The sequence below is a fragment of the Xyrauchen texanus genome, chromosome 2, assembly GCF_025860055.1.
Source record: "Xyrauchen texanus isolate HMW12.3.18 chromosome 2, RBS_HiC_50CHRs, whole genome shotgun sequence".
NCBI lineage: Eukaryota > Metazoa > Chordata > Actinopteri > Cypriniformes > Catostomidae > Xyrauchen > Xyrauchen texanus.
The window spans coordinates 4775841-4797512 of record NC_068277.1 but is presented as its reverse complement, the minus strand read 5'-3'; the positions used below and the strand labels follow the sequence as shown (position 1 = coordinate 4797512).

Sequence of the window (21672 nt, the reverse complement as noted above, 5' to 3'; positions counted from 1 at the left end):
GCAGCTTGGTGAGAAGGCAACAACTGTTGGCGCAATTATTAGAAAATGGAAGAAGTTCAAGATGACGGTCAATCTCCCTCGGTCTGGGGCTCCATGCAAGATCTCACCTCGTGGGGCATCAATGATCATGAGGAAGGGATCAGCCCAGAACTACACGGCAGGACCTTGTCAATGACCTGAAGAGAGCTGGGACCACAGTCTCAAAGAAAACCATTACGCCGTCATGGATTAAAATACTGCAGCGCACGCATGGTCCCCCTGCTCAAGCCAGCGCATGTCCAGGCCCATCTGAAGTTTGCCAATGACCATCTGGATGATCCAGAGGAGGAATGGGAGAAGATCATGTGGTCTGATGAGACAAAAATAGAGCTTTTTGGTCTAAACTCCACTCGCCGTGTTTGGAGGACGAAGGAGGAGGAGGAGTACAACCCCAAGAACACCATCCCAACAGTGAAGCATGGAGGTGGAAACATCACCCTTTGGGGATGCTTTTCTGCAAAAGGGACAGGACAACTGCACCGTATTGAGGGGAGGATGGATGGGGCCATGTATCGTGAGATCTTGTCCAAACACCTCCTTCCCTCAGTAAGAGCATTGAAGATGGGTCGTGGCTGGGTCTTCCAGCATGACAATGACCCGAAACACACAGCCAGGGCAACTAAGGAGTGGCTCCGTAAGAAGTCAGTGCATCTCAAGGTCCTGGAGTGGCCTAGCCAGTCTCCAGACCTGAACCCAATAGAAAACCTTTGGAGGGAGTTGAAAGTTCGTATTGCCCAACAACAGCCCCGAAACCTGAAGGATCTGGAGAAGGTCTGTATGGAGGAGTGGGCCAAAATTAGGGATGCACCGAAATGAAAATTCTGGGCACCGAAACCGAAAATCCAGGATGCACTTGGCCGAAAACCGAAACCGAAATTTTTACCTATTTAAAAAAAAATAAATAAATTTGTGTATAATTGTATTAATTTTATACTTTTTCATTAATTTCATGAATTTAATTAATCTGAATTGAAAAACTACAAACCAATAAAATAAATCACACTTTTATTGAAAGTAGCACAACAAAATTGGACAAAAAATATAGGCCTATTAAAACTATATTAAATATTATTCTTCTTTCAGTTCTGTAAAAATCTAATTTTACAGATTTTATTAAAAATTATCCAAATAATGTAAAGTTTTAGAAAAACTATTATATGCAAAACAAGAGTCAAGAAATGAACTTAGCTAACATCTTTCAAAAAGTTTAAATATGCAACAGTAATTTTAATTAAAACAACAGGCAGAACACAGAATGGCAGAGGGCCTCTATTCCACTGATCTATATATATATCTATAATATATATATCTATAATATATATATATATATATATATATATATATATATATATATATATATATATATATATATATATATATATATATATATATCAGTGCTCTATTCTGTTTATGTAAATGTATGTACACTTTAAGTGAAAATGATTGTGCAAAACAACAGTAATTGAACTAAATCCAACCTCAACTGTAAACGACAGATGTATCCTCAAGTGAAGAACAAGTGTAATGTAATTGCTATTCACATCATATTGGACCGCTTTCTATTTAAGTACAAGTGACAGGTTTCTCTTCAAGAACAAAAGTTGCTAAACGTTCTGACAGTCTCTCCTGTCAGAAAGCTCATCAAGAACATGAGATGCTGCACTGAACAGTCTCTCACTCTCTGTGCTGGTGCTTGGGCAGATAAATACCTGTGCGCAATCCGCGCAAGCAATGGAAAGCCGTCTTTGTTTATGCGACCGTAGTCAAGGGGATTGTCGCTTCTGGCGTAGTTCAGCTATACGTCTCAAGTTGTGTTGTAGCTGCGCTAGTTGTGACATTTTCCAGTAGAATCTCTTGCTGTATTCTGTATATACATATCTTGAAAGTTCTGCTGAATAAACACTGCAGATCGCAAATTTGATGTCCTTATCAGAAACTTTGAAGAATTTCCACACCGCTGACATGATCGGCCTTTGTTTGGTAGCGCTGTGATAAGGGCTAGATCGATCCAGAGTGAAATCTGAGCACTGAGGGCCGGGGCGAGGAGGTATATATTTTCGGCTCATATTTTCGGCCTTTTTTCTCTTTCGGCCGAAAACCGAAAGTGCTGAAAGTGCCATTTTCGGCCGAAAATTTTCGGCGGCCGAAATTTCAGTGCATCCCTAGCCAAAATCCCTGCAAACCTGGTCAAGAACTACAGGAAACGTATGATCTCTGTAATTGCAAACAAAAGGTTTCTGTACCAAATATTAAGTTCTGCTTTTATGATGTATCAAATACTTATGTCATGCAATAAAATGCAAATTCATTATTTAAAAATCATACAATGTGATTTTCTGGATTTTTGTTTTAGATTCCATCTCTCACAGTTGAAGTGCACCTATGATACAAATTACAGACCTCTACATGCTTTGTAAGTAGGAAAACCTGCAAAATCAGCAGTGTATCAAATACTTGTTCTCCCCACTGTACACGCACGCACGCACGCACGCACGGCAGCGATAGTGTATACGGAGTGAAGGAGAAAGACATTCCCGGCCAGCGCAACAGCGTTGAAGTGTGGACTAAAGAGAGCAAATTTGCTCTTAGCAATTTAATTTACTCTTACTTAGGAAATTATTGCACATTTATTAAAATACGTATCGGCCCAACATGTATGGCAATGCGACCCAATTTGGGTCGTGATCCATAGTTTAAGAAACGCTGATACCATATCGTGAGAAAACGTATCGCGATATATCGATATTTGATTGTATAATACACATTGCTTCAAAGCAGCTATACAGAAAATCATGCCGTAATGTTTTGGTCTTAAGGCCCCGAGTTAGCAAGCCAAAGGCGACTGTGGCAAGGAAAAACAACTCTGTAAGATGTTGTTAGTGGAGAATAACCTTGGGGGAACCAGGCTCAGCTGGGGGAGCCAGTACTGCTCTGGCTATACAGCATGAACATAATGCAAATGTCAGTTTGCTTTAAGAGCGACAGTCATTTATTTCCTCACCAGTGCAACTTGCACGTGTCCTCCTGTAGCGTACACATCACCTTCATGATCTCCAAAGAGCAGAAACTGAACGATAGAGCCAAAGAAAATCGGGTGAGTTTTCACCGACTTCACCTGAAAGAGTGAAAGAAAAACTCCAGATATAACTTCTTTCACAAGAACATTTGCATATTCTTCATATACATATAAATACAGACAATGCCAGGTTAATTCTGTGTCTTTGCGTGTTGTCTGTGACCGTGTTTATACTGTAGATAGATCGGTTCTCACATATTGTCCTTTCTTGTAAGTCTTGCCGTCCCATTTAATGGCTTTGAATTGAGCCCAAGGTGACTGCAGCCGTTTGATGGCTACATCCTGCCGTGCCATCACGCCCATAAATCCCTCAAACTCCACCTGCAAAAACACACAAACATGTTAATTGCCAACTATATACAGTTCCACAGGTACACCTCCAATTGACCGATCAGAAGCTAATTGGCTAATTGCCTAAATGCTTGACATAATTTTCTGGAATTTTCCAAGCTGCTTAAAGGCACAGTTAACTTAGTGCATGTAAACTTCTGACTCACTGGAATTGCACAAATCATTGCAAAACATTACACTTGTTAACATGACATTTAGTGTGATTAAATCGCTTCACTAACATCATCTGTGCAAAACCATGAAAATTAATACCAATAAACCCAGTATAAATGATGGGAGAACATTTGTCCATTCTAGTGTTACACAAATAAATTTCCCTTAGACCTGCCTTAAAAATGTTACTGACCAATCCAACCTTGGCAACTACTCTCCCTTTTAAATTCAGACACGTACCTGCTTATCAAAGCGCTCATGACACTCCTTTAACCAGCTGGTAAACTCCTTGTGGATCTTCACGCGCAGCTCCTGGTTAAACGCATGAATACAGACAATGAATTCTGGGCATCATCGATCACATCATATGAATGCACGCATTAAGAGTCTTATAGAGTTCAGGTGACTCATTTATTAAGATGTTTATGCAAGATGTACAATAATCTCAGCTACTGATTTCTGCCCATATAATGAGCCTAATCAACAAGCCATCATCATTTATTTTAATTTTCATTATCAATAATAAATCAATTAATTAACTGCGTGTGCTGTTAGTCCAATCTTCAACCCAATGTCCATATTCTTGCTAAACCTTAATTCCAAAAAGAGCTTTACATGCTCTTTTACACATAAGGAAATATGCAGTCTACATGACAATAGTGTTTTGTTTAATCTTAAGTGGTGGCCAAAAATATTGGCACCCTTGGTAAATATGAGCAAAGGCGGCAATGAAAAAATGTCTTTGTTGTTTATCCGTTTGCTCTTATATTCAAAATATTCACAAAAATCGAATCTTTAATTGAAGTAAAACAATTGAAAGGGGGGAAAAATATCTCAGAATAAAATATTTTTCTCCAAAACACATCTACCACAATTATTGGCACCCCTAGAAATTCTTATGAGTAAAATATATCTGAAGTATATTCCCCTTCGTATTTTAAAATGTTTAGTACACCTGGGTGACTAGGAATATGAAATTGTTCCTCCATGACTTCCTGTTTCAAAGGGGTATAAATATGAGGTAACACACAGGCCAAATTCCCTTAATCATCCATCACAATGCTTAACTAATTTAATAAAGTTATGATGTGCGGTAAAACGTTGTTGAACTACACAAAATGGGAAGTGGCTATAAAAAAAATAGCGAAAGCATTGAAAATACCCATTTCCACCATCAGGGCAATAATTAAGATGTTCCAATCAACTGGAGATCTTAAGAATCGGCCTGGAAGAGGACGTGTGTCTATACTGTCTCCAGGCACAGCGAGGAGAATGGTTTGAGTGGCCAAAAATACTCAGAGGATCACAGCTGGAGAATTGCAGAAATTAGTTGGGTCTTGGTTCAGAAAGTCTCCAAAACTACAATCAGACGTCACCTACATCACAACAAGTTGTTTTGTAGAGTTTCAAGAAGAAAGCCTCTGCTCTCATCCGACAACAAACTCAAGCGTCTTCAGTTTACCGGACACTACTGGAACTTTCAAATGTAATCGGGTTCTACGGTCAGATAAAACAAAAATAGAGCTTTTGGCAGCAAACACCAGAGAAGGGTTTGACGCACATAGAGAGGAAGCCATATGGAAAAGTACCAAATGCCCACAGTTAAATATAGTGGAGGATCTTTAATGTTGTGGGGCTGTTTTTATGCCAGAGGTCCTGGACATCTTGTTCGGATACATGGTATCATGGACTCTATCATATACCAACAGATAAAACATCAAAACCTGACCTCCTCTGCCAGAAAGCCTAAACCACATACAAAACCTGTGGGGTGAACTGAAGAGGAGAGTCCACCAGCGTGGACCTCAGAATATTAAGGATTTTTAGATATTCTGTATGGGAGGAATGGTCTCAGATCCCTTGCCATATGTTCGCAAACCTAATTAGGCATTTTAGGAGAAGACTCAGAGCGGTTATCTTGGCAAAGGGAGGTTGCATAAAGTATTGAATAAAAGGGTGGCAATAATTGTGCGACACACATATTTGACAAAAATATTAGTTTTTTGATAAAACTTGTGTTATGCTTGCAACTGTTTGATATCCATTAGAGGGCACATTTTTGAGAATATTTTGAAGAGCAAAAGGATAAACAATTAAAACATTTTTCACAGCCTTCTTTGCACATATTTAACAAGGGTGCCAATATTTTTGCCCACAACTGTACATGAGCGTTCCTTTACCGCTATTCTCTTCTACTCACTCTTGCCACTGATTATCCTGCATTTCATTATTTTAGTCAAATCATTTGTTTTTATTTGTCATCAACAACAGCAGACAAAGCTAAAGATGAATTTATGAGAGAAAAAAAAATGTAGGCCAGTTTTAAATCTGTAAATGGACTTAAATATTAATATGTTTCTCACCCACACCTATCATTCACTACTGAAGACATGGATTTACAATTGAAGTCAGAAGATTACATACACCTTAGCCAAATACATTTAAACTCAGTTTTTCACAATTATTAATATTTCATCGTAGAAAACATTCCCTGTCTTATGTCAGTAAGGATCACTACTTTATTTTAAGAATAATAGTTTGTTTGGGGTCATTGTCCATTTGGAAGACCCATTTGCGACTGAGCTTTAACTTCCTGGCTGATGTCTTGAGATGTTGCTTCAATATATCCACATAATGTTCCTTCCTCATGATGTCATCTATTTAGTGAAGTGCACCAGTCCCTCCTGCATTAAAGCACCCCCACAACATGATGCTGCACCCCCTCATTCTTCACGGTTGGGATGGTGTTCTTCGGCTTGCAAGCCTCACCCTTTTTCCTCCAAACATAACGATGGTCATTATGGCCAAACAGTTCAATTTTTGTCTCATCAGACTAGAGGACATTTCTCCAAAAAGTAAGATCTTTGTCCCCATGTAGACTTGCAAACTGTAGTCTGGCTTTTTTATGGCGGTTTTGGAGCAGTGGCTTCTTCCTTGCTGAGCAGCCTTTCAGGTTATGTTGATATAGGACTCGTTTTACTGTGGCTATAGATACTCGTCTACCTGTTTCCTCCAGCATCTTCACAAGCTCCTTTGCTGTTGTTCTGGGATTGATTTGCACTTTTCACCCCAAACTACGTTCATCTCTAGAAGACAGAATGCGTCTCTTCCTGAACAGTATGATGGTCCCATGATGTTTATCCTTGTATACTATTGTTTGTACAGATGAACGTGGTACCTTCAGGTGTTTGGAAATTGCTCCCAAGGATGACCCAGACTTGTGGAGGTCCAAATGTTTTTTTCTGAGGTCTTGGATGATTTCTTTAGAGTTCCCCATGATGTCATGCAAATAGGCACTGAGTTTGAAGGTAGGCCTTAAAATGAATCCACAGGTACACCTCCAACTGACTCCCTATTAGAAGCTAATTGGCTAATTGTCTAAAGGCTTGACATAATTTTCTGAAATTTTCCAATCTTGCCAAAACAAAAGTTTGCTAATATTAAATCTGTGGAGTAGTTAAAAAAATTGTTTTAATGACTTCAACCTAAGAGTATGTCAACTTCTGACTTCAACTTTATCAACTCGTAGTCGTATGGATTATTTTATGTTGCCTTTTTTCAAGGGAAAAAAGTTAAATGGGATTTTACAATTAAAATGTAGAAACTTGTACCAAACAATTGGGCAAATCAGCTTCAAAAAGGTGACTTTAGCCAAAAGGTGAGCAGTTTGAAATCCCGATTTGTTGCTCACTTTTATCCATAGGATAAAATCCATGGAGCTAATGATCAAATCTGATCCCAGGTATGTTTTATAAATGAGGACACAGATGTTTGTTTGTGTACCTGGCCATTGTACATTCTGGTAAAGATGGTGTCTTTGTCTCGGAGTTGAAGCTCGAGGTCCATGAAAGTCAGTTTGTTGGTGCTGACCTGGAATCGGTCATTGGCAAAGAGGACTCCTGAGATGCGGTTATAACACTCCAGAGGTACAGGACCTGCTTTCTTGGGCCTCGCACACCACTCAAACCTAAAACACACACATATTGCATGATTCCTGTGGGTGAAGAATTGAGTGTTCTGATCTATTGGAAACATTTCAAATAATATCAAATAATTAAAATCTTTTGTGTATTAATAATACTGAATCGAACGCATAATATAATATTCTAGTTGTTTTGAAATTTGATTGAAAATATTACTTTTCTATTTACCTTTAATTAACCATGTGTCTTTGAAAATCCAGAATTATTGATCATAAATCTTTATAATAAAGCCACTTGTTATGTTTGGGCCATTTTTGTTGCATTTGGTCAAAGTGCCATTAGATTCTCCAAAATAAAGACTTAAGTGAAAAAAAAAAAAAGCATCCTTCTTTATGTTTACACAATGTCAGGGTGTTTTGGATGATTATTAGGGCATTTCTAAATGCTAGCAAGATTGTTGCTTACGGACCGTCTCTATGACACCCTGATCCCTAGATATGTGTGGTGACCTTTTCAATGGAAGTCTATGGAATTTATTTGCTCATTGTTTTTGTCAGTGAGGCAGACGGTTATACACCGATGAGCCAAAACATTATGACCAGTCACAGGTGAAGCGAATAATGTTGATCATCTCCAAACAAGGCTGCATGTCAAGGTCAGGGTGTTGGGCGCCCAAGGCTCATCGATGCGTGAAGACAACAAAGGCTAACTCATCTGATCTGAACCGATAGAAGGTCTACTGTGGCACAAGTCACAGAAAGTTTTAATGATGGTTACAGGAGGAATGAGTCACAACACACAGTGCATCGCACCCTGCTGCTTATGGGGCTGTGTAGCCGCAGACTTGTCAGAGTGCCATGATGACCCCTGTCCACTGCTGAAAGTGCCTACAGTGGCCACGTGAGTGTCAGAACTGGACCTTGCAGAAGTGGTAAAAGTTTTCTGGTCAAATAAGTCTGTTTTCTTTTACATCATGTGGATGGCCGTCCACGTGTGCACTGTTTACCCGGGGAAGTGATGGCACCAGGATGCACTGTGGGAAGATGACAAGCCGGTGGAGGGAGTGTGATGCTCTGGGCAATGTTCTGCTGGGAAACTCCAGCCATTCATGTGGACGTCAATTTGACACGTGCCACCTACCTAAACATGGTTGCAGACCAGGTACACCCCTTCATGCCAACGGTATTCCCTGATGGCAGTGGCCTCTTTCAGCAGGATAATGCACCCTGCCACACTGCACACATTGTTCAGGAATGTTTTGAGGAACATGATGAAGTCTTCAAGGTGTTGACTTTGCCTCAAAATTCCCCAGATCTCAATCCGATTGAGCATCTGTGGGATGGGCTGCACCAACAAGTCCGATCCACTGCGGCTCCACCTCGCAACTTACAGGACTTGAAGGATCTGCTGCTAATGTCTTGGTGCCAGATACCACAGGACACCTTCAGGGGTCTTTTAAGAGTCAACACCTTGATGGGTTGGCGCTATATAGATGGTACGAAGAGGACCAACAGCATATTAGGCAGATGGTCATAATGATTTGGCTCATCTGTGTATTCTGAACTAGCTTTTTTTAATACAAACCATGAATCTGTATTTGTTTCAAACAGATACAATTTGTAAGTATTCTTCACTTGTAATGGATAAACATATAAGTTCAACATTAAACATGTGATTTTGAGGGGATGTTTCAAAGGTTGTTCAAAAATAACTAAATAACTCAATTATATTTGAAGATGGGTCAATTGTTGATAAATTAATTCTCTGATTAGAGCACCAGATAAATGTAATTATGTCACTGTAATATAGCATTAAGCGGTATAAAGGTGTTCGAATGTGTGCTAGCTTTACTCTGAGACAGAAGTGTAGGGGATCAGACGTCCATTCCAGAAGCACTCAAAGATCGGACGTTTCCCACGGCCCTCGGGATTCAAAACAATAAACTCTTCATCTTCATCCTCTACGGGAGCTGAAATACAACCACACAAGAAATGTATATGATCCATCTGTACAAATGTATACAAAGCTTGTGGACAAAATATCAAGGGATGAACAAGGATGTTTTTCAAAAATACAATTTACAACAAACAATTACTTGTATTTTTTTATTTCTGAAAGCAAAGTCACTTTAAGGATATATATATATATATATATATACACACTCACCTAAAGGATTATTAGGAACATCATACTAATACTGTGTTTGACCCCCTTTCGCCTTCAGAACTGCCTTAATTCTACGTGGCATTGATTCAACAAGGTGCTGAAAGCATACTTTAGAAATGTTGGCCCATATTGATAGGATAGCATCTTGCAGTTGATGGAGATTTGTGGGATGCACATCCAGGGCACGAAGCTCCTGTTCCACCACATCCCAAAGATGCTCTATTGGGTTGAGATCTGGTGACTGTGGGGGCCATTTTAGTACAGTGAACTCATTGTCATGTTCAAGAAACCAATTTGAAATGATTCGAGCTTTGTGACATGGTGCATTATCCTGCTGGAAGTAGCCATCAGAGGATGGGTACATGGTGGCCATAAAGGGATGGACATGGTCAGAAACAATGCTCAGGTAGGCCGTGGCATTTAAGCGATGCCCAATTGGCACTAAGGTGCCTAAAGTGTGCCAAGAAAACATCCCCACACCATTACACCACCACCACCAGCCTGCACAGTGGTAACAAGGCATGATGGATCCATGTTCTCATTCTGTTTACGCCAAATTCTGACTCTACCATCTGAATGTCTCAACAGAAATCGAGACTCATCAGACCAGGCAACATTTTTCCAGTCTTCAACTGTCCAATTTTGGTGAGCTCTTGCAAATTGTAGCCTCTTTTTCCTATTTGTAGTGGAGATGAGTGGTACCCGGTGGGGTCTTCTGCTGTTGTAGCCCATCCGCCTCAAGGTTGTGCGTGTTGTGGCTTCACAAATGCTTTGCTGTATACCTCGGTTGTAGCAGTGGTTATTTCAGGCAAAGTTGCTCTTCTATCAGCTTGAATCAGTCGGCCCATTCTCCTCTGACCTCTAGCATCAACAAGGCATTTTCAGCCCACAGGACTGCCGCATACTGGATGTTTTTCCCTTTTCACACCATTCTTTGTAAACCCTAGAAATGGTTGTGCATGAAAATCCCAGTAACTGAGCAGATTGTGAAATACTCAGACCGGCCCGTCTGGCACCAACAACCATGCCACGCTCAAAATTGCTTAAATCACTTTTCTTTCCCATTCTGACATTCAGTTTGGAGTTCAGGAGATTGTCTTGACCAGGACCACACCCCTAAATGCATTGAAGCAACTGCCATGTGATTGGTTGATTAGATAATTGCATTAATGAGAAATTGAACAGGTGTTCCTAATAATCCTTTAGGTGAGTGTATATACATACATACATACATATATACCTAGTATTGTGCAAAAGTTTTAGGCACTTGTGAATAATGTTGCATAGTGAGGATGTCTTCAAAAATAATGACATAAATGGTTTTCATTTATCACTTAATGTCATAAAGGCCAGCAAACATAAAAAGCTAAATCAATATTTGGTTTATAAAAACTTTGCCTTCAAAACAGCCCCAATTCTCCTAGATACACCTGGACACAGTTATTCTTGGTTGTTGGCTGATAGAATGTTTCAAGCTTCTTGGAGAATTCACCACAGTTCTTCTGTCTGTCTCGATCGCTTCGGTCTCTTCATGTAATCCCAGATGGACACGATGTTCAGTAGGGGGCTCTGTGGGGGTCATGACATCTGTTGCAGCTATCCCTGTTCTTCTATTCTAATCTTTTCTATTTGCAAAAAGTAATGTTTTGGAGTCCAACATTTATATTTCCTATATACTTTTTTTTTAGTGGTCTAGTTTAGTGGTTTGAATAGCATGGAAACATGATTTAAGCAATGAGATTTCAGAAAATTAGTTTCATTCTGTGCCATTTGAGTCATCATTGGGTCTGTGTCATGTGGTTGGCGCCATCTCCTGGTGGCCATATGTAACATTGTGCTTTGTGTGGATTATCTAACGATCTATGCATCCGATTACCTTATGTGTGGGCTCGTTTGAAAGATAATCGCCTCTAAGTTATGTTATGTGAGATTTTAAGTTACATTTTGTTTCGTGAATTTATGAGCAAAAACGCATCATAAAATCATATAGAAGGAACTGACCATAAATGTGAAAGACACATACAGTATTTAGCTACTAATCGCTATATAGGCTGGTTGTATTTTACTCTTTGAGAGCTTTTCAACAACATATGACACATGATTATTTGATGAGTTTGTTGTTTTTACTGATTGCAATAATATGCGATTTTGTTTAAATTCAGTGGTTGTCTATAATTTTAACGATAATACCTGCTGCATATGGATCCACTGGGTACGTTTCTCGATCGTAGAGGAACGGATGATATCGGATTAATCCCTCTACTAATGAATCTCCAGCTCCAGTGGCTTTAAACTCAAACGTTGACACGCTGGCGTTCACATACAGCGTCTGCATGTCATTATCCACCTGACGCAGGTTCATCACGCGGGGAACTCGAGTGGAGCGCTCAAACAAACTGATCTGAGGGACAGAGGATAAAAGGTTATTCTAAAGCATAGTGGAATGAGTCACGGCACCTGAAGCCTCACATAATGTACATGCATCTTTACCTGAACGTCAATGTTGGACACAGAGTCAGTCTTTCTTGTTTTTTTCTGGTTGTTTCCATCAATGCCGTGTATATAGTAATGATAAGTGTGCCTGAAACAGCACAAACATCATTAAATGGGTCATGACTGGACTTAAAATAATGAAGTATAGCGTTTTTCTATTATATTTAAAGTATTTGGCAAATTATAATTATTTTCCATAATTAGGCCCAAGTGCATGTGCTTTTAAGACATACGCCAACTCTCTGGTCCACAGACTGAAGTGTTGTTTGAGGTAGATGATGTGTTCGGCTTGGATTCCAGTGATCACAACTGCAGTGAAGCTCTCCTTACCTTCCTCTTCCAAAACAATGGACTGCAGGAACTGCTCCTCACTCACATTCAAGTGAGAGAAATCGCCAGGCTGAGAGAGAAAAAAAAATGTATTTAACATAAAAAATACTGGGACAAGCGATGATGGCGTGATGAAATAATTGTATCTCACTCACCTTCCTGTTTCTGATGAAGCCAGAGTAAATGTCTTCCTTGTTTTTCTCCTTTCGCTCAAAATCTTCTTTTGACATGACAAACTCATGAACATCTGGAGATCCCACAGGTTTACTAATCATCTAAAACACACACATTACACTGATGCACATCCATCCATCCATCCATCCATCTTCAACCGCTTATCCGAAGTCGGGTCGCGGGGGCAGCTGCTCCAGCAGGGGGCCCCAAACTTCCCTATCCCGAGCCACATTAACCAGCTCTGACTGGGGGACCCCGAGGCGTTCCCAGGCCAGTGTGGAGATTTAATCTCTCCACCTAGTCCTGGGTCTTCCCCGAGGCCTCCTCCTAGCTGGACGTGCCTGAAACACCTCCCTAGGGAGGCGGCCAGGGGGCAACCTTACCAGATGCCCAAACCACCTCAACTGACTCCTTTCAACGCAAAGGAGCAGCGGCTCTACTCCGAGCTCCTCACGGATGACTGAGCTCCTCACCCTATCGCTAAGGGAGAAGCCGCCACCCTTCTGAGGAAGCCCATTTCGGCCGCTTGTACTCGCGACCTAGTTCTTTCGGTCATGACCCAACCTTCATGACCATAGGCGAGGGTAGGAACAAAAACTGATGCACATGTATTACATTAATGCATACCACTAAATAAACTATATGTGTCCAATCATGTCCAAGACCGTTATATGGCTTTTTTAAAGACCCCATGAAATAGTTTGATGAATGAACTGATCAAATCAATAATGCAAAGAGTTGCTACAACTCTGGCGGCTGTGGCTCAGGTGGTAGAGCGGGTCGGCTGCTAATCGCAGGGTTGGTGGTTCGATTCCCAGCCCACATGACTCCACATGCCGCAGCGTCCTTGGGCAAGTCACTGAACCCCAAGTTGCTCCCAATGGCAGACTAGCACCTTGCATAGCAGCTCTGCCGCCATTGGTGTGTGAGTGTGTGTGTGTGTGTGTGTATGAGAATGGGACACAGTGTAAAGCGCTTTGGTAACCTCTAAGGTTAAAGCGCTATATAAGTGAAGACCATTTACAAATTTCATTTTCGACTATATGTTTGTGCTCCTGCAGAATATATAGTACAATTCTTATTTTAAAACTATCTATTTTTAGATTCGGCTTTTAATCCAACTAATCGATTAATCGAAGAAATACTCAAAATAATTACCAAAATAGTTGCAGCGCTACAATTTCTTTGCTGTCTTGACATATTTCCTGTTGATAAAGGAAACTGGTGCAGATAATCTTAAGGGGCTTTTCCTGTATTTTCAAAAAGCCAAAAGCCTTTAGTTTAGATCACAGCATGATTTGCTACTTGGTTTTGCTAGTCAGTTGCAAGTAGCAGCATTTGAAATCAACTTTTCAGCCCACCTGCTAAGGTGATTTTTTTTACAGGCCAATTTTAATAAATGTTTTAGTGTAAGCGTTTTTAAAAGTTAACTTTTTTTTTAGGAATTGTATTGTTTTATTATTTATGAAATATCTAATGGCCAGATAGTCCATTTATAATAATTTTACTGAAACGAAAACTCAATTTGTATTTTAAACTAATCTCAGCCAAAAACGTCCCTTTTTCAGGACACTTCATTTTAAAGATAATTTTGTAATAATCCAAATAGCTTTATTTTAACAAATCTTTATTGTTAAGGCTTTAAACAATGTTTTTCATGCTTGTTCAATGAACCATAAACACTAAATGAACATGCACCTGTGGAACGGTCGTTAAGACACTAACAGGTTACAGACGGTAGACAATTAAGGTCACGGTAATAAAAACTTAGGACACTAAAGAGACCTTTCTACTGACTCTGAAAAACACCAGAATCATCTGCGCGAACGTGCCTTAGGCATGCTGCATGGAGACGAGGACTGCAGATGTGGCCAGGGAAATAAATTGCAATGTCTGTACTGTGAGACGCCTAAGACAGCAATACAGGGAGACAGGAAGTACAGCTGATCGTCCTTGCAGTGGCAGACCACGTGTAACAACACCAGCACAGGATTGGTACATCCGAATATCACACCTGCAGGACAGGTACAGTATGGCAATAACAACTGTTATTGCCATACTGTAGTGGTGGTGGTGTAGTGGGCTTAAGCACATAACTGTTAATCAGAAGGTTGCTGGTTTGATCCCCACAGCCACCACCATTGTGTCCTTGAGCAAGGCACTTAACTCCAGGTTGCTCCGGGGGGATTGTCCCTGTAATAAGTGCACTGTAAGACGCTTCGGATAAAAGCATCTGCCAAATGCATACATATAAATGTAACTGCCCAAGTTACACCAGGAACACACAATCCCTCCATCAGTGCTCAGACCGTCCGCAATAGGCTGAGAGACGCTGGACTGAGAGCTTGTAGGCCTGTTGTAATGCAGGTCTTTCCCAGACATCACCGGCAACAACATCGCCTATGGGCACAAACCCACCTTCACTGGACCAGACAGGACTGGCAAAAAGTGCTCTTCACTGACGAGTCACGGTTTTTGTCTCACCAGGGGTGATGGTCAGACTCGTGTTTATCATCGAAGGAATGAGCGTTACACCGAGGCCTGTGTCAACTAAAACTTGACAATTTTTTTTTTTTTATAAAAATAGGATAAGGTTGACTAAATATGATAAAAACTTAAAAAAGGACATTTGACACAGGACTAAGACTAATCAAAATTAACACCAGTATTCAGTTGCCAGCTCATTAGGAGTGCATTAAGGCAAAGCCAACGTTTAGGTGTTTTTAACGTCCCTTTTTTGATCAGTATGGTACCACCTCCGCCTCATTTTGAATAATAATTGATATATTATTAATTATATTTTATATTGTTATTATTAACATTTTATTATAATAATAAATTAACATTTGATTCATAGTAACTAAACAATTTAAAATTAATTCATAATAACTACTGTAGTGTTCTTAATATAAGGTTTATACATATTTTTAATACACACGTTAAAACATTCACATTTGAGAAGCATAAATTGAGAGCAAATAAGCAAGTAATTATACATAACACAAATGAAAATTAGTTTGGCCACTAACAAACGACATTAACAAATTTAAGAGCATGACCTTTCCAGAAGCCCTGCTCAGATACAGGACTAAATCTCAGAAAATAAACAATGTTTAATTATTCACAAGTGTGGCAATAAAAGCTGTTATGTGGAGTTAAGAAAGCAGCATGCAAACCTACCCTGACAGACTGACCGATGTAAAACACAGCCTGTTTGCCTCCAACTCCGAAATACGAGATGTCACTGTTCAGACTGTGTGGAACCGGAACGGGCCGCACGTAACCACTATGATCACTACGGGTTCAACAAAGAAAAGCAAAATGATGAACCCAGGAAAGCGGTAGAATACTTCAAAGGCTCATTGAAGACTCGTTTTGAATAGATCTGAATTACGGTTTTAGATAGGCTCATCTCAGATGATGATAAAAGTGCCAGGCGTGAAAGAAAGCGGCTTTTAGGAAGACTATACCCATGAAACACGCCGTTTTCTCGTATGAATTTGGACAGACGGTAAACAGCCCAGTTGTTCAGCTGCTTAGATGTCATTCCGCATCCGTTATCCATCACCACGACTGCAGGTCCCCCCTGAGCTTCATCAAACAACTGAAAACAACAGAAACATCTGCTACAGGACCACTAACACATGGCAGATCAACGTGGAAAAACAGAAAATGTGTGGCTAAAGTGATGGGTTCACACTAGGGTCACTGTTGAATTCTCACCAGTCTGATTTCAATGCTCCGGATTCCCGTGTTGTTTGCTGTGGCTGACAGCGCATTATCAATGAGCTCAGCAAACGCATAAGCTGCAACACAAGAAAATAAAAGGCACACCCCATATCAAACTGACACTGCGTGCATCTCTGTAAGCGTGTGAGAGGAGAGCATGCACACTTACGCAGGGCTTTTTGTCCCTCACTAGCGTAGTACTCGTACATGCCACATTGCACCAGAGTGTGATAGTGAGGCAGATACTCAATCCGCTCTTGAGTCGCTGCAGGCAGCTGCTGATCCACAGACTGAAGCAGATGCAAAGTTTTCCCATCATCCAGTTCCTCTGTAACATCACGACACAGACAATCAAGACAATATTAATACATAACTAATAAAACCATCTGAATAGCCGAGTAGCTTAATAAACAGTGGATCAATTATCAAGACATTTTTGTGTGTGTGTGTAGATTCAGTTGCCAGATCATTAGGAGTGTATTAACGCAAACCCAACGTTTGTTTGTTTTTAACGTCCCTTTTTTGATCAGTATGGTACCACCTCCGCCTCATTTTGAGCCAGGAAAAACCCTGTTACCGTTACATCATCTTCAACAGTAAAGAACTTAAGTGTTATATTTGATACTGATCTGTCCTTTGAAAATCACATTACCAATGTTTGTAGAACACCTGAGAAATATTGCTAATAAAACTAATTAATGCGTTCATGACCTCAAGACTAGATTATTGTAATGCATTACTGGGAGGATGTCCAGCAAGATCAATAAATAAATTCAATTGGTTCAAAATGCAGCAGCCAGAGTGCTAACAAGAACCAAGAAATATGATCATATTAGCCCCATTTTATCATCGTTACATTTTACATTTAAAATTCTGTTAACTACATACAAAGCTTTGAATGGTCTTTCTCTGCAGTACTTAAGTGATCTTCTGACACGCTATATTCCATCACGTTCATTACAATCACAAAATTCTGCCCCGTTAATAGTTCCTAGAATATAAAATGCACTAGAGGAGGAACATCCTTTTCCTATTTGGCTCCAAAACTATGGAATAGTCTCCCAAACACTGTTCGAGATGCAGACACACTCTCTCAGTTTAAGTCTAGACTAAAGACTCATCCATTTAGGCAGGCATACACCTAATTTATCCTCCAACCCACAATTAGGCTGCTTTAGTTGGGTCTGCTGGAACCAGAAACACTAATCATGATCTATAACTCTGCAATAAATCGAATGGCATCTACGCTAATATTATTTTAGATCGGGACTCCTATCCTGAGGTCACCAGAACCGGCTGGATCCAGCTCAAATCCTGCTTGGTGTTGGACTTCATTGCTACATGTCTCTGAGAGATGATGACTAAATGCAGCCGGTGCCAGCCAAACATCACTTCAGTCTATTATGATGGACTTCAGATGACGAACTGATGCCAACTCCAACCATAAGACATGGGATACTTCATATGCCACTGCCTGAACCTTGGACTTAGGATGGACCTCACCGAACCTCACCGAAATTACCGGCCAGGTTGAACTGCGTTTCACATCCCTGATCTCATATTAGCCTGCATCACCTCGGTCTATTGATGGACTACGATCTTGAAATGGAAAACATAGACTAACAATTGCCAACAAAACCCTTCATCAGCCAATTAACAAGGACAATTGCACCGGTGTGAACGTCTGCAGGTAATCCAGGATGGACTTCAAAGACTGTTGGTCATTAATCTTACAGTTCATACACAATCTTTGTTTAAACACTGACTCTTAACACTTACTTAGTTTAATAATGTTAAACCATGACTTTAACTATACATCAGTAATGTTGGCATTATGTTAATGATGTTAGACAGAGGGAACTGGCCCCCACAGTGAGTCTGGTTTAGGGTGGGGTTAGTCAGAGGGGAACTGGCCCCCACTGTGAGTCTGGTTTAGGGTGGGGTTAGTCAGAGGGGAACTGGCCCCCACAGTGAGTCTGGTTTAGGGTGGGGTTAGTCAGAGGGGAACTGGCCCCACAGTGAGTCTGGTTTCTCCCAAGGTTATTTTTCTCCATTAAATCAACATCTTATGGAGTTTGTGTTCCTTGCCACAGTCGACTTCGGCTTGCTCATTGGGGTTATTAATACAATTTATCTAATTACACAATAATGACTTAAGACATTATATATATATTACAGTTTTATCATCCGTTAATGCCTGATCTTCTGTAAAGCTGCTCTGAAACGTTGTTTTGTGAAAGACGCTATACAAATAAAATTGACTTGACACTAGTGACCTAACAGCCAGCCACTGGCGACATGCAGCGACAAAGTAGCTCTGGCAGTGTGAACACAGCTTTAGTGTGAAGTTGAATATTGCAAGCTGAGAAACCAAGCCACAAGTTAGAGAAGCCGCTGCGTCATTCAAGTCTCCTGTCTAGAAACCTTTTCTTTATGCAGTCAATCAAAGCAGCGATGGTCATAAAGCCTTTACATCCAGGCACTGCTCGATGCGAGTGCCTACTGGTAATGGATCGATATTGATTAATTATTTACGCTGACATCACGCGAGTAGATATAGCGTGCGGTGCGCAAGGAGCCACAGGTGAGCCCGAAACCGCACACAGTCGTCTTAAAGGAACTCAGTGCTAGTTCGGACAGACATACAGTTGACATCTGAAGTTTACATACACCTTAGCCAAATACATTTAAACTCAATGTATGACATTTAATCGTAGAAAACATTCCCGTTCTTAGGACAAATTTTCAGATTGAGGTCAGGGCTTTGTGATGGACACTCCAATACTGTGACTTTGTTGTCCTTAAGCCATTTTGCCACAACTTTGGAGGTTTGTTTGGGGTCATTGTCCATTTGGAAGACCCATTTGCGACCGAGCTTTAACTTCCTGGCTGATGCATTGAGATGTTGCTTCAATATATCCATATAATGTTCCTTCCTCATGATGTCATCTATTTTGTGAAGTGCACCAGTCCCTCCTGCAGCACCCCCACAGCATGATGCTGCACCCCCATGCTTCACGGTTGGGATGGTGTTCTTCTGCTTGCAAGCCTCACCCTTTTTCCTCCAAACATATCGATGGTCGTTATGGCCAAACAGTAACATTTTTGTTTCATCAGACTAGAGGACATTTCTCCAAATAGTAAGATCTTTGTCTCCATGTGCACTTGGAAACTGTAGTCTGGTGTTTTTATGGTGGTTCTGTAGCAGTGGCTTCTTCCTTGCTGAGCAGCCTTTCAGGTTATGTTGATATAGGACTTGTTTTGCTGTGGATATAGATACTCGTCTACCTGTTTCCTCCAGCATCTTCACAAGCTCCTTTGCTGTTGTTCTGGGATTGATTTGCACTTTTCACCCCAAACTACGTTCATCTCTAGGAGACAGAATGAGTCTCTTCCTGAACGGTATGATGGCTGTGTGGTCCCATGATGTTTATACTTGCGTACTATTGTTTGTACAGATGAACGTGTGTATCTCCAGGTGTTTGGAAATTGCTCCCAAGGATGAACCAGACTTCAACCTAAGTGTACGTAAACTTCTGACTTCAACTGTGTGTGTGTGTGTATTATTATATATATATATATATATATATATATATATATATATATATATATACACACACCATAGACTGTTAAAAGATGGCCGAAGCCCCTTAGCTCTTTTCCATTGGTGAGAACTGAAGCCGCCAGTGTCCCGATATGGCGCTGACATCTTGGGACTTGAGTCTGCGCGAGTTGCGATTTGGGACCAGACCTGCGCAGTAGTGAGCAGGAAGTAAAGCCGCGAAATCAAGGCTCCGCCCTCACTCTCGCTGAATCAATCGTAAGCACATGCCCCTGCACTTTGGACTTTTGACGGTGTGAAATAATTAATTATAGAAATTTAGATATTAAATTTAAAGCTCCAATCTCCTCAGTCCTCCGAAGATCCCGAAAAAAAGTCAGTTGGTGCTTCAGTGACTACTTCGCTCAGAGAACCTGTCAATCACAGCTGTCAATCATGATGTCACAGCACCGTTTTTATAGCATCAAATAACTAAAAACAAACTTATTTTGAAAGCAAACACTTGAAATGACATCAACGTGATAGTTTCTGTCATTTACTGTCGTTTCTATCTTTGGAAAAAAGATATGTGAAGTGTAATTTAATTGTTTAGTTGGTCTCACGTCCTGTTGAATAACATGGGGAGGCGGGGCTTATGACCTATACTAGGACCAGCCACCAGGGGGCGATCGAGACGTTTTAGCTTCACTTTTGAGGGCTTGTGCGGCACACTTGATACACACACACACACACACACATACACACAAAATTAAATATTTTTAAAATGTTTGTAAAACTAAATTTTACCTAAAAATTGTAGGGGAAAAAACAATTATAAAATATTTTTTATATTGTTTACTTCTGAATGTATCATCTTGTTATAGTTTCTAATATACCATTTTCATTATAATATTTATCTTGATACTCTAAACAAATCAAGAACATAAAAATGCATATATACAGAACATTTTGTCCAACTTTCAGGGCTCTTACTGTAAAGCTCTTCATCAATCTCCCTCCGGTCCGTCGTGCTGATAACGAAAGTTTCGTTTCGCGAAAGTGAAAACACCTACAATGCAAAGAAAACCGTGACAATGCTGGATTCAACGGTTTAAGATGTTTAAGTCACGTAAAAACCACAGAGATGTTATCTAGGCCATTGCATGTGTTTATTTTGCCATGGTAAACAGAGCAACTAACTTAAAGTGTCTGTCTCACCTGTCTGACCGCCTGCAGAAACATGTTGTAGTCCCAGTTCGCGATGTCTATCGCCCGCGGCGGGGCTGCGCTGCTCTCGGGGCGGCAGTCATACACACAGACCGATTTCAGACGCTTCTTCCCCCGGTCCTCCGCCATGTTCGTTTCACACTACCGTCTCTCTAAACACTAATAATAATAATAATACTCGTGAAACACACACCGGGCTCGCCGCTCAACCTTTGGCATCTTCCACCAGCGCTTCAGCTGTGTTTTGTGTTGTCACTGCGTTTAACGGTCACGCTGTACGGTGTGAGGCGGTAAATAAACACATTTAAAGACTTGGCGCCACAAGCATCACCCAAATTCCGTCTCACTGCAGCGTCACGACGTTCGAGGCACGTGACTTTCGAGCGCTGTCAAAAGTGACGTGCATTGATGAGGTATTGTCAAAATGGCATTCTGCCAGACAAAGCGTGTTGTTTTGTGGCATGTAGTTC

At 40.6% G+C, this 21672-nt stretch overlaps 1 protein-coding gene across 1 annotated transcript in view; it reads right to left on the bottom strand.

Annotated features, from left to right (window-relative positions):
• Positions 1–21537, bottom strand: part of smchd1 (structural maintenance of chromosomes flexible hinge domain containing 1) — a 73924-nt gene extending 52387 nt beyond the window's left edge. The window contains exons 1-15 of the mRNA XM_052141378.1: positions 21194–21537; positions 20969–21044; positions 16604–16762; positions 16429–16511; positions 16176–16309; positions 15886–16000; positions 12687–12806; positions 12435–12601; positions 12199–12289; positions 11899–12109; positions 9394–9511; positions 7403–7586; positions 3860–3931; positions 3311–3436; positions 3041–3154 (exon numbers count right to left, since the gene is read on the bottom strand). Of these exons, the coding sequence (XP_051997338.1) occupies positions 3041–3154; positions 3311–3436; positions 3860–3931; positions 7403–7586; positions 9394–9511; positions 11899–12109; positions 12199–12289; positions 12435–12601; positions 12687–12806; positions 15886–16000; positions 16176–16309; positions 16429–16511; positions 16604–16762; positions 20969–21044; positions 21194–21331 (1908 nt within the window). The 5' untranslated portion in view covers positions 21332–21537. The remainder of the gene's footprint in view (positions 1–3040; positions 3155–3310; positions 3437–3859; positions 3932–7402; positions 7587–9393; positions 9512–11898; positions 12110–12198; positions 12290–12434; positions 12602–12686; positions 12807–15885; positions 16001–16175; positions 16310–16428; positions 16512–16603; positions 16763–20968; positions 21045–21193) is intronic.
• Positions 21538–21672: the final 135 nt, after the last annotated feature.